Source organism: Desmodus rotundus, chromosome 12 (genome assembly GCF_022682495.2).
Source record: "Desmodus rotundus isolate HL8 chromosome 12, HLdesRot8A.1, whole genome shotgun sequence".
Classification (NCBI taxonomy): Eukaryota; Metazoa; Chordata; class Mammalia; order Chiroptera; family Phyllostomidae; genus Desmodus; species Desmodus rotundus.
In genome coordinates this window covers 22,844,051-22,856,765 of record NC_071398.1, presented here as the reverse complement: position 1 = coordinate 22,856,765, position 12,715 = coordinate 22,844,051, and the positions used below count along the sequence as shown (strand labels likewise).

The following is a 12,715-nucleotide window of genomic DNA, read 5'->3' as shown; positions in this document are numbered from 1 at the left end:
AGGACTGGATCCATCCTTACAATGTGCCCACCTCGACGCCTGCCCACTCTGGTCCTACTCCCAACCACTGAGGGTCCAGAACAACAGAGGAGCGGAGTAGCTCTTTCGGCGGTGGTATCATGCTTCACCATTATGCTAGAAGCCTTGGTGAGCCCATGCTTAGAGGAGAACTAAGATGTAAAAGGGAGGGTACATGCGTTTGAATCAGATGCTCAGCTCCGCCCCTCACTAACTTGTGTGTCTGAGGGTGGTCACTCAAGGTCTCAGTTGTGTTCCTCATCTGTAAAATGGGCATAGTAATTCAAAACTCAATAGATTCCTCTGGGAAGTAAAGTTAAGTAGAACTACATACAAAAATTTTCCAGCCCACTGCTAGGCACCCAACAAATGCTTCTTTGCTGCCCTCTTGTACCACCCGCGTAGCTATGAAAACGATCCGAAGGATGCACAAAGGAGAATACCGCACACAGGACTGTTGTAAACATGGCTGCAGTTTCCAGTACAAGTTCAACGGACAGCCAGGTGGACTCCCTGGGAATCAGGGCATTCCACAAGTGATGCAATCTATCTGATATCATCACCGACGCCAAAGAGTCATTTTAAATATGGGAGCAAATGAGACCTATCATAAGCCAATAATTAGTGTGCATGTAGATGCATGTTTATCAGCTGGTTAGCCAGGACCTAGAGGAAAACATGAAAATGGTAATTGTGCTCATTGCTTCCATCCCAAGCAGGCTTCTTCAAGATAAACGGAAGACTTCAAAGGCTGTCTTGAGAATTCATAGCTGGCTTTTACCTCCTCAGGTTAGTAACTGATACCACACCTGCGTGATCCACATTTCCATTTCTATATGCTCAAAGTAGACCCCAGTCCCCACTCCGGCTACCGATGCGAAAAGTAAGAAATGAATTCATACAAAAAAAAGTGCCAATGAATGTGGTAAGTGACGGCAGGAAGGCTAAAGTCAAGGGGGCGAAATGACATCCCGGGAAATGATGGCACTCAGTTTAATTCCTGCTGAAAATGCTGTAGTTTAATACCAGGTGTAAAAGTCTATGCTGAAATATCCTAAAATAATAATAGTAATAATAATAAACTATCCCTGATCTTAAAACCATCAGCAAAACCCCCACCACCCCCGATCGAGCTGCTGTGTGGACTGGGTTTTATGGACGCTCGAGAACACAGCCTGCTGCAGGGTCACCTTCCTGGACAGCGTGCCGCCTCGCTTTATGAATAGTCCGTGTCATCTCCATACGCGGGGTCCCTGTATTTAACTCTCAGCACATCGCATGAGTCTGGAGTCCCACAGGCCAGTGGTTTCCAGCTGAGCAAGTTAAGACAGCAGCCACACTGATTAATTCAGAGAGAGAGCAAAGAGAGAGCCAAAGTACATAGTTATTCCTTTTTTGTGAGAAAATGGCTTTGGATTTACACAGAAAAACAATTAGGTATTTCTCTATCTCTAAAAGTCATTTTTAAAAACTTTTGCTTTCTTGAATTTCCCCCAGTGGTTTTGTCCATAAAAATGTGTGTGCAGGGCAGACAGATGTCTCACATGATGAAAAATCTACCTACGAAATTCCAGGCTCCACCACCTCCACCCCAACACACACACCATAGAGCTTTAGCAACCAAACCTGATTAGAGAGAGGCACAGGAGTTGTCTTTCATCCTGGATGCATGGGCAGATATTACTGAAACTGAGAGGTAAAGACTTTCGAAGGAAATGGCTTCTAGAATTGAACAATAAAGATCCATATAGGCAGCAAAGCAGCACCCAAGTTACTATGCAGCTAAAGTCAGGTTAATTGACAAAAAAGGTGAAATGCAAGCAAGCTTATCAAAAAGATTCTGACTTGTTCCAAAGTCAGTTTAAAGGAGGCTTGTCATGGACCAATGGGTTAAGAAAAGAGTCATTCATTATTCCATTATATACAACTTGTGGAATTTTAAAATTGAGTCTTGCAATTTTTCACTTGTAACATCAAGTTGAATGAGAATGTAAATAAGTCAGTGATATCACTTTTAAATAGTTAAGCATATTTAAACTAGAAGTTGATTTTCAAGAATATCCATTGGCAATATCATCAGCCTTTAATAATGGCACAGATATGTGCAGAAATTAAATTTTGCTCCATAAAAAGCCATTTATACCTGACAGCTTACAATTAAACCATGCACCACACTCACATGCACAGATTTTAAAGAAAATATGAATAAAAGCAAAACTAGGTGAAATGAGAGATATCACACATGACCTGGAGAGAAGAGAGAAGGAAGAGGAGGAAGAAGTGAATGAAGCTGCTTCCCATTATAAAAATAAAATCCTGGGGACTTCTGGCCAAGATGAAGGCATAGGCAGACATACTGCCTCCTCGCACAACCAAAAGAAGGACAACAACAATTTAAAGACAAAAAACAATCAGAACTGACAGAAAATCAAACTGTACGGAAGTCTGACAACCAAGGAGTTAAAGAAGACACATTCATCCAGACTGGTAGGAGGGGCAGAGACGGGCAGCTGGGCAGAGAGGACTCGCGGCAAGGCGGGGGCTGGTGGAGCTGGTGGTCCCTCATTCACGTGCAGATAAACTGGGAGGAACAACTGGGGAGCCAAACAGACCAAGCAACCAGCTCAGGGAAATAAAGCCTCAAACCATGAATTGAAAACACCTGTGGGGATTGAGGCAGAAGCAGGAGAAGCTCCCAGCCTCACAGGAGAGTTCGTTGGAGAGACCCACAGGATCCTAGAACATACACAAACCCACCCACTTGGGAATCAGCACCAGAAGAGCCCACTTTGCTTGTGGGTAGTAGGGGAAGTGACTGAAATCTGGCAGAGGGCGGAGCAAGCGCCATTGTTCCCTCTCAGACCCCTTCCCCACATTTAGCGCCACAACACAGCCACAGCCACGTGGGTTACCCCACCGAGGTGAACACCTAAGGCTCCGCCCCCTACTATATAACAGGCACATCTAGACAAAAATAAAAGTGCCCAAATGAAAGAACAGATCAAAACTACAGAAAAAAATACAACTAAGCAATGAAGAGATAGCCAACCTATCAGATGCACAGTTCAAAACATTGGTAATCAGGATGCTCACAGAAATGGTTGAATATGGTTGCAAATTAGATGAAAAAAATGAAGGCTATGCTAAGTGAAATAAAGGAAAATGTACAGGGAACCAATAATGACAGGAAGGAAACTGGGACTCAAATTAATGGTGTGGACCAGAAGGAAGAAAGAAACATCCAACCAGAAAAGAATGAAGAAACAAGAATTCAAAAAAAATGAGGAGAGGCTTAGGAACCTCCAGGACATCTTTAAACACTCCAACATCCGAATTATAGGGGTGCCAGAAGGAGAAGAGGAAGAGCAAAAAATTGAAAACTTATTTGAACAAATAATGAAGGAGAACTTCCCCAATCTGGCAAAGGAAATAGACTTCCAGGAAGTCCAGGAAGCTCAGAGAGTCCCAAAGAAGCTGGACCCAAGGAGGAACACACCAAGGCACATCATAATTACATTACCCAAGACTAAACAGAAGGAGGGAATCTTAGAAGCAGCAAGAGAGAATGACAGTTACCTACAAAGGAGTTCCCATAAGACTGTCAGCTGATTTCTCAAAAGAGACCTTCCAGGCAAGAAGGGGCTGGAAAGAAGTATTCCAAGTCATGAAAGGCAAGGACCTACATCCAAGATGACTCTATCCAGCAAAGCTTTCATTTAGAATGGAAGGGCAGATAAAGTGCTTCTCAGATAAGGTCAAGTTAAAGGGGTTCATCATCATCAAGCCCTTATTATATGAAATGTTAAAGGGATTTATCTAAGAAAAAGAAGATAAAAAATAGGAACAGTAAAATGAGAGCAAGCTCAATTATTAACAACCACACCTAAAACAAAAACAAAAGCAAACTAAGCAAACAACTAGAACAGGAACAGAACCACAGAAATGGAGATCACATGGAGGGTTATCAGCAGAGGAGTGGGAGAGGGAGAGAGGAGGGAAAAGGTACAGAGAATAAGTAGCATAAATGGTAGGTAGAGAATAGACAGGGGGAGAGTGGGAATGGTATGGGAAATGTAGAAGCCAAATAACTCGTGTGTAGGACTCACAGACATGAACTAAAGAGGGGGAATGTGGGCAGGGGAGGTATGCAGGGCAAAGGGGAGTGAAGGGGGGGAAATGGGACAACTGTAATAATCAATAAAAAGCATAATCAATAAAAATAAAAATAAAATGAAATCCTGGAACTTCATAGCTCTTGTCACTTAAAAGACACAGGTGAATTGAATTTGTAACAGTGTTTACTCCTAGGCTACTCTGAAATACCAGCTGTGCAAGAAATAGCATTCGCTCAAAACGCTGGAGATGCCCAATTCATTGAAAACGTGAAACAGGTGAAAGTCTCAGAATGTCGTGTGAATACTTCCTTCTGATGTAAACCTGAAAGTCTCTTAACATTTCAGTGTTTAGTTTCTAAAACTCTAAACTAACAGGCTTGGTCTAGGTAACCCCTAAGGTTAGGACAAACTGTAGCTGCCGGAGACGGCTGAAGGGGGCCTTGGTTCACGCTGCCGCCCAAGGCACTCGGGGATCAGCTCTTCCAGAGCGATCTGCTGTCCTCCACTTAGATACTGTAATCCATTAGCTGACTAATATTATCCCTCTAGGTTATAATTAATAGAAGCAACTAACTTGGGAAAACTTCAAGTAGTTGTGTAAGTGAAGTAAATTAAATACCGAGGTGACATGGGGAATGGAAACAGTTGGAAATGAAGATTTTTTTTTTTCCTCCCAAGGCCCAATCAGGATGTACTAATCATTCCATTGCTTTCTTCTCCCAGATATGCTACAGGCAAATTCCACCCCCAAACCACACACAGATGAAACGTTGCTCCACCTATTGGCAACCGCCAGTACTCACAGTTTATACATGTGTAGATATAAACATATATAGTTTATGCTTACATGTGTAAATATAAACAGACACATACTGTACGTTTTTAAATTTCAGATGGTCTTTTTATTATTAATGCTAAAACTTTAGGTTATTTTCCATGTTTATTTTCAAATGCTGCATAAGAACATAACTTAAAAGGATCACGTGTGCTATACAGAAAATAAGTTAACATCTAAGTCATATGATGCTATAGTAATGAAAGAAAGCAATTCACTGGCAGGGGGACGGTGGCATAAATGAGGAAACACAGTCTGCAGGCCACGTTCAACCAGCTCAAGCTGTGTACCCTTTATCTCGGGGGGGTTCCTCCATTTTTTCGTCTGGGAACCAGGGAGTGTGACCTCCAGCAGGGACAGTCAAGAAAGTTCCTGAGTCTGATAAAAGCTACATAGTTCATGTGCTGTGTATATGTGCCCTCTGCGACCCCCGCGAATGCTGTACAATCCAAAAGTCCTGTAAGAAGGGCTGTTAAGATTTCCCCCCAAAAGCTTAGCATTTGGGGGGGGTGGAATTGTGAGTTAAAAACAGAAATAAGAGAAAGAGTTTTTCTTTTCTATTCACTAATGATAGTGGACTTCACTTTCACTCGCTCAGGACAAATGTCTCAGGCATGAAGTGACAGGTGCCTACGTGAAGCTCTGGGACCCAAGACCTGTAGGTAGTCATTACTCTGAAAGAACCCAGACAACAAGTAGCAACTCTGGCCTGAAGAAAAACACTTTCCGCCATTCCATTCACAGGGGTGAAATGACACATTTACAGGGGAGCTTTTGCTACCCCTGGATAATCCTGCTTTGGACAGGTTGTTATCTGAGAACAGAGGAAGGCCCTGGAAAGGCCTTTAATAAGAGCAACAGTGACTAAACCAACAAAAACGGGGGCAGACACCACAGTCAGACAGAATGCTACCAGCCAGTCTGAATGTATGCCAATTCCCTACGTGCACAGCAGATCAGAATCGGAGGATGCGCACACGTCGAATGACATCCCAGCATGGAGGAAGCCGTCCCTCCAGTGGCATGGGCTGAGACGGTGCTTGCAGCACTGCTGCCAGCCAACAAGGGGATGTGCACCTTTCCTGTGCACAACGCAAGCAGCTCTTTCTAAGGGTGATCAGTCAACGCTGTGAGCACTCATGTGATAGCGCCGTCATCAGATGGCATCACAAATGTCATTACATATTTTAAACCATGTTAACATGGTTTGTTAATATTGGTGTTCACTAAAAGGCCACAGCTATTTAAATACTGAATAGACATGGTAATTCTTGTACATATTGTGGAAGCACAGGTGTGGACAGTCTGAACATTCTCTTCTTAGACTCTGTCTTACATCACTTGCTAAATGTGATCAGCAGAAAGATATATCAAGATGTTTCCAAGACACTGCAGATTCACAATTCTGGTGATTTTTTATGGAAATAAACAATGCACCCATCTAGAGAAACAATACTTTATGTTAGAATACAGTCCCATATTACCTCTATCAGATATTCTTCAGGCAAGAATTTAATGCCGCTGCTTTAAAAAAAAAAGACAGGATATTTCATTAAACACCAAATAAAACAAACATCAGATAGTTTCCTTTGTTTGTTTAAACATGCGCGCCTGCATGGGAGTGTCCACAAATCCACCCACACCTGCATATATCCCATATGATTCCAACCGCTTTTAATCAGATGGTGTTTTTTGCTTTTGAGTTGTATGAATTCTTTAAATATTTTGGACATTAGCTCCTTATCAGATACATGATTTGCAAATATTTTCTCCCACTTGATAGGTTGCCTTTCATTCTGTTGATGGGTTTCCTTTGCTGTGCAGAAGCTTTTTAGTATGATGTAGTATCATTTTTTTTTTTCCTTTTGTTGCTTTTGTTGTCAAATTTAAAGAAAATCACTGCTAGGTCTATCTCAAGGAGCTTACTGCCTAACTTTTCTTCTAGGAGTTTACAGTTTCAGGTCTTATGTTCAACTCTTTAATCCATTTTGAGTTAGGATTTTGTACGTTATAAGATAGTGGTCGAGTTTCATTCTTCCGCATGTGGCTGTCCAGTTTTCTCAACACCATTTACTGAAGAGACTGCCCTTTCCCCATGGCATATCCTTGGCTCCTCTGTCATAAATTAATTGACCATATATGTTAATCAAGGTATTTAATTGATTTAATGGAATTCACCCTGTATTAGACTTGCACGAAAAAAATTGATCAGTGTTGATACAGTTCTGATTAAAATGTTTTATTCATAAACACACAGTTTTTTTTAAAAAGCCTCGGGATCAAAATAGCAGGCTGAAATAACTGGTTTTATCTCTCCCTTCCCCCAAACAGACTCGCTAGATGCACATGCCCATCTACATGATGTAACAGTCCACTGAGGGGAAACCCATTCATTAAGCACTCGCTGTCCGTAAGTGTCCATGTTATTCCTAGTCCGTATTAACCAACTTAAATGAAGTGCATACCAAATAAATGTTTACAAAGATGTCTTTAAGATATAAATAGCTCACCAGAATACAATAGTGATTGAAGGGGAAAGAGAACAGTCCAGAAACAGAGGGAATAAGACCAGAAAAGGAATAACGATATTAATTAGACCCGTGGAGAACGGCGGTTCCGTGTTCACACAGACAGAAACACACAAGTGTCGTATGAAAAGACAGACCACCGGGGCAGCGAGCATGCTACTGGACAGCGGGCCGTAACTGGCACTACATAAATCACACGAGAAAGGTAAAAAAGGGTGAAGGCTTTCCAAATTTCTGAAGACAAAGTGGTTTTAATAATATGTCCACTTTTTTTCCAGAAAGCTTCACATGAAATAACCTCTTTAGGTGAACCTGGACAATGTAGAAATACGTCCAAACGCACAGAGTAAGATGAAGTTACTTTGGGTGGGATGTGACTAAGGTTCTGTGGGAAATGCCTGTAGTTTGACCTAAGTTACTTTACTAATCCATAGCTAACCTGCTTCCAGAAAAGGGATCTAAGGTGACGTAAAGAAAGACTAAGTGCAGAACGAGGTGAGCCACATGCATCGCAGTCGCTAAAAACTGGAGGGAATTGATATGCTAACCACTAGCATTGATGATTTGAAAAAGCATAAAACCAGACGAGGCATTCTAACAATATGTTACAATTTCATTTTCAAGCAGACGGTATGACGGTAATTCCTTAGGGCTTTCGCTCGGAGGAGAGTGAAAGAGTATTTCTCACATGCAGTAGCATATCTTCATGTTTCGGGGTCATGGGAGAGATGGCATCCCTGACAATAGCTTCCTCTATGTCCTTAGAAATACGTACATTTTCAGGAAAGTTTACATTGACTGGTAGGATACAAAGAAAACTAGTATTTCTTGAATGTCTACTGTCGCCCTAGGGTTGAGCTGTGCCTCAATCCTCCGACACCCCAAAGGTGTTTGGCGAACTATTTTTCCGTTTCATAAAGGAAAAGAAAACTTGAGGTCCAATAGTGCGAAGTGCCCATGATTACGGGGGAGCAGTCACTGGAAGGAAAGGCTGGGAGGTAGAGCTAATGGTTTCTTCAGCTTCGAAGCCCACACACGGGCTTCCTGCCACATCACAGGGCATCCGTCTGTGACCAGCAGAGCTTCGTGCTCTCCGCACCTTATAATATTGGTAGTGGACTGTGGGAGAGAAATGAGTCAGCACACGAAAGGTACTACTGACAACAGGGCTTACCTGGCACAGGTGGGACCTCCTACATGTGAGCTGTTGTTTTGGTGTCATTATCAGCTGTTTTTGTCCTCTGGACACGCAGAACACACATGCACTCGGGGCAAACTCACAGTGAATCTCCCACACTGCACTGAACACACATCAGCTCTTCCCATTGCAGGGGCATGTGTGACTGTGTCACTAACTGGGTGACTTTGGTAAAGATAAGCTTCATTTTTAATTTTTAACTTTTAAAAACATGAATCCAACAGAGCCTTGAGCCTGGCAAGGAGAGAAAGTGGCACTGGAAGATGTGACAAACAGGCTTAAGTTCAAGGGGAAAGCCACAGCGAAGAAAAGCCCTTTCCATACACAAGAAATATGCCAGCTCATTCCCAATGGGTGGAACAGAGAGAACGAACAGAAAAGAAATCTGTATTATTTTCCAGACTGGGTATACTCCAGAATCTCATTCTTTTGAAATATTTTTTTTTTCTTGTAAATGTCTTAATGCCTCCTTTATAGGAAATGTGTTAAGGGTTAACGCTGAGATTTCGCCCACGCTAATTTCATTACTTGGTCTTTCACGGTTATGGAGAGTCAACAAGTCGATGAATGACACAGGGCGCGCACAAAAGCCAACAAGAAGTGTTATGTTCTAAGCAGGGAAAACAGACTTACTGAATTCACCTGCCTAGGCATATTAACGTATTAAAAAAAAATTTAAAGTTCCCAGATTTTTTTTAGGTTTTTTTTTTCTTTTAAAGAGTGAGAATACTAAGAAAACATTATGCAGGTCTCAGTAGTAGATATACAGTATTTTTTTTGGATCTAGTGAATACACTTTTTATAACATTTCTGTGAAAGGAGGGACGTGCTAGCTCAGATTACTTGGACAGTCTCACTGTTTATTCTTCCCTTTTTTGAGCAGTCAGAAGAGATTTCTCTCAGTACTTCAAATAAATAAGATATCCAGCTGAACAAACACCATACGTTCCCGTGGATTACTTTGGCTTCTTAAAGAATATTTCACTTTCTTTTCGCAGAATGTAAATGATTAAAGAGACCCCATCATATGAAATTCAAGGATGAAATGTTTCAGGTGATCCAGATTCTATACAAAGCAGAATGTGCAGAAGCAAAAAGCCCCAGCTCAGTAAAAGAGCTTGATTATTTCATAGGAGAAATTAGAATATTATTAAGGAAGGCACTGTACTTAATATGTACTTTAACAGGAGTGGCTTTATAACGTGAAAACCAAACTTCAGCATTCCAAATCTATCTCTGCAATATTTCCTAAAAACTGCAAAATAAAGGGTATTTCCCCCTTAGATGCCTACTTAATTAAACAAACCCCAAACTAACGACAGCAGCAGCCAAACCCTAAAGACCATACATAGTCTGGAATAATAGTCTACATGGGGTTTAAAATGCTCCGTGAGCCTTATCTACCTTCATGGCTTGAAAAAAGTCCAGGGTCTATCTCTGGCCAATTACTGAGACCCAAATCAAAACGTGGCTGCACATGTTCCTTTAGAAAGAAAATTTAGGCCATTGATTAGCATGGCCTCTACCACCAAAGCAGCAGGAAAACAAACACTGGACTTTAGGAAATATAACCCACACGTTTCTTTATTCTTTTCATGAACTTTCTTATTAAAGGACTAAATCTTGTCTCCCATCATGAGGCAGAAAGGCACACATATATAAAAACCAAAACGGGTGCATCCAGTATCTCTTTTCCCAGCGAGGGGACAAACAAGGATACAGAAAGGATGCAAATAGGAGAACAGCAAGGCACAGATGAATGTGTCAATAACGAACACTATGGCTTAAGGCCAGGAAATATCAAAGCCTATAAGTAAATCTGCCACATACAGCTTGCCAAAGGCACACAAAAAGACAAAAAAAAAAAAAAAAAAAAAAAAAAAAAAAAACTAAACAAAAACCAGAAACCCCAAACTGAACTTGTAAAGAATGACAGGCATCCTCTAAGATGGGCCCCCAATGCTTCCTGGCTCTGGTATTCGTGCCCCTGTGAAATCCTCTCCCCACAAATGGGTCAGACGCAATGGGTAGAAGTAGTGAGACGTCACCTCCGGGGTGAGGGTACACAGGCCTGTGACTGTCCTGCTGGTAGAGTCTATTTCCTTCTTGGCTCCCACACCTTGACAAAAGCAAGCTGCCGTGCTGGAGAGGCCTCCGTGGCAAGAAACCAGGAGAAGGGCCTCCAGCTAATAGCCAGGGAGGAACCAGAGTCCGCTCTGCTACACCATCAGGCCCTGAGCCCTGCCCACCAGCACATGACCTTGGAAGGGACCCCTCACCAGCTGAGCCCTGAGATGGCTGCAGCCTGGCTCACACCTGGGTGGCAACCTGTGAGTTGACCCCAAATCATAGGGCCCAGTTCAGCCATGCCCGGTGGGTTCTGGGACAATAGAAACCATGAGAGAAGTTGACAGGGTTGTCATATTTATAAAAAGGCACAGGCTGAAATATGTGCTTGTGAGGGGAAAAAAAACCCTATACATGAGGTCGGCTTACACCCTGGTCCAAAGCTGCATCACCAGTTTCCCGTCACTCCACTACGGAGGGCCCAGAGGGCCTGTCTCGCCTGTCTCGCCGCAGGCTCACTACTGAACTAACTGAGATGCAGTTAGCTTTACTGAAAGTTTGGAACCTGGATCCCAAAGCTTCTCAGAAGAATCCTGGAGTTGAAACAGTACCTTTGGAGTCTTCTAGGCCAGCCGGGTACTCCCAAGTGTAAAGCCGGCACTTTACACAGGCTCAGCCATCAGCAACAGTGACGCTGGGGTGACTTCTCCCTGAAGTTGAATGCATCCCATGGAAAGGGCTGATTTTTGTCCCCAAACTACGTCCTGCACAGTGTGGGGCATTAAAATGCCTATTCTTTTATAAAGTGGTGGAGATGATTGATGTCGGCGGGTGTGTCCTTTATCCAGAGTTTTCAGAATACGAAGTGTGAACCTGTGCTCGTCTCCCTTTTTAATTTCCTTTCAAATTATACTGCTCTGTAAAATCCAAAGCTATGGGCCAACTAACGTTGGTTAACTGACTCATTTTACAGATAAGAAAACCGAGTCCCGGGGATGGTAAGTGACTTGCTCAGCAGCACACCATCCTACACAGATAGCAAACTCTATATTTTCATTACATGAGACATGATATAAAGACGTATGCCCATGAGCATGGAGCCTGGCACTTAGTAGGTTCTCACATTATGTGCCCTCAGCAGATTTCCAAAGTACTCCTTAAACCTTAGTGTAGTAAGAAGGGGAAGGGGGGTGTGAGTTTTGGTTTCTGAATAATTCAGAACACCAGATTTGAGTTCTCTTCATTGCTGCTAGAAAAACATTGCCTTCCACCTCACGAGGAAACATCAACGTGCCCAGTGAGTTACACAAGAATCAAGGCTCACAGGAGAAACATTTCAGAAACATCATCACGGGCAACACACACCCCTGGCATCTGTCGGTCGTGCTGGCCTCCAGTGTCCCAGCTGTGCTGCGGCCAGAAATCACTGGAAAGAAGTATGAAATTGGAGAAAGGGAAACTGAAGGGGGAGGATCAAAGACGGCACCACTAACTTAAAAGTAATACAAGAGCCAGAAAGAAACTTAAAAAGAGGCAATGCATTACCAAAATGCCAGTGGGGACACAGAAGAAAAGGAAACGAGGAAGATAAAACGAGGGGGATTTCAAGTCTTGGTTAAATGTTCATTAAATAATTTGTCACACATATTAAGGCCAGATAGTCACTTTCCCCCCCTCGCGAGTGCTCATATGGGAGCAAAAGCCTAACCAGACTTAAAACACTAAAAAGCAAGACAGAAAAAATACAGTGATGAGATGCTATGGCCTCACAAAGCCAGGCATTTTCCTTCTCTTTGTTTTTAACAAGCAAGGGCTAATCTCTCCTCAAAGCTAAGGTGTACTGGTGGTGGCTTTAAACAAGCAGCCCGGTGACTTACATTATGTACTATGGAAGCCCATCGAATTCTAGTTTCCACTCTGAATGTTGCCTCAGTGCTTAGTTAGACTTGGATAT

At 42.5% G+C, this 12,715-nt stretch overlaps 1 protein-coding gene across 3 annotated transcripts in view; it reads right to left on the bottom strand.

Annotated features, from left to right (window-relative positions):
- Nucleotides 1-12,715, bottom strand: part of WWOX (WW domain containing oxidoreductase) — an 897,629-nt gene that overhangs the window by 614,542 nt on the left and 270,372 nt on the right. Inside the window, exon 9 of one of the 3 annotated variants that reach the window (XM_053915334.2) lies at nucleotides 3,793-8,615. The exons of the other annotated variants lie outside the window; for them this stretch is intronic. Within the exon in view, the coding sequence (XP_053771309.1) occupies nucleotides 8,472-8,615 (144 nt within the window). The 3' untranslated portion in view covers nucleotides 3,793-8,471. Of the gene's footprint in view, nucleotides 1-3,792; nucleotides 8,616-12,715 lie in introns of those variants that run through there. 3 annotated transcript variants of the gene reach the window in all.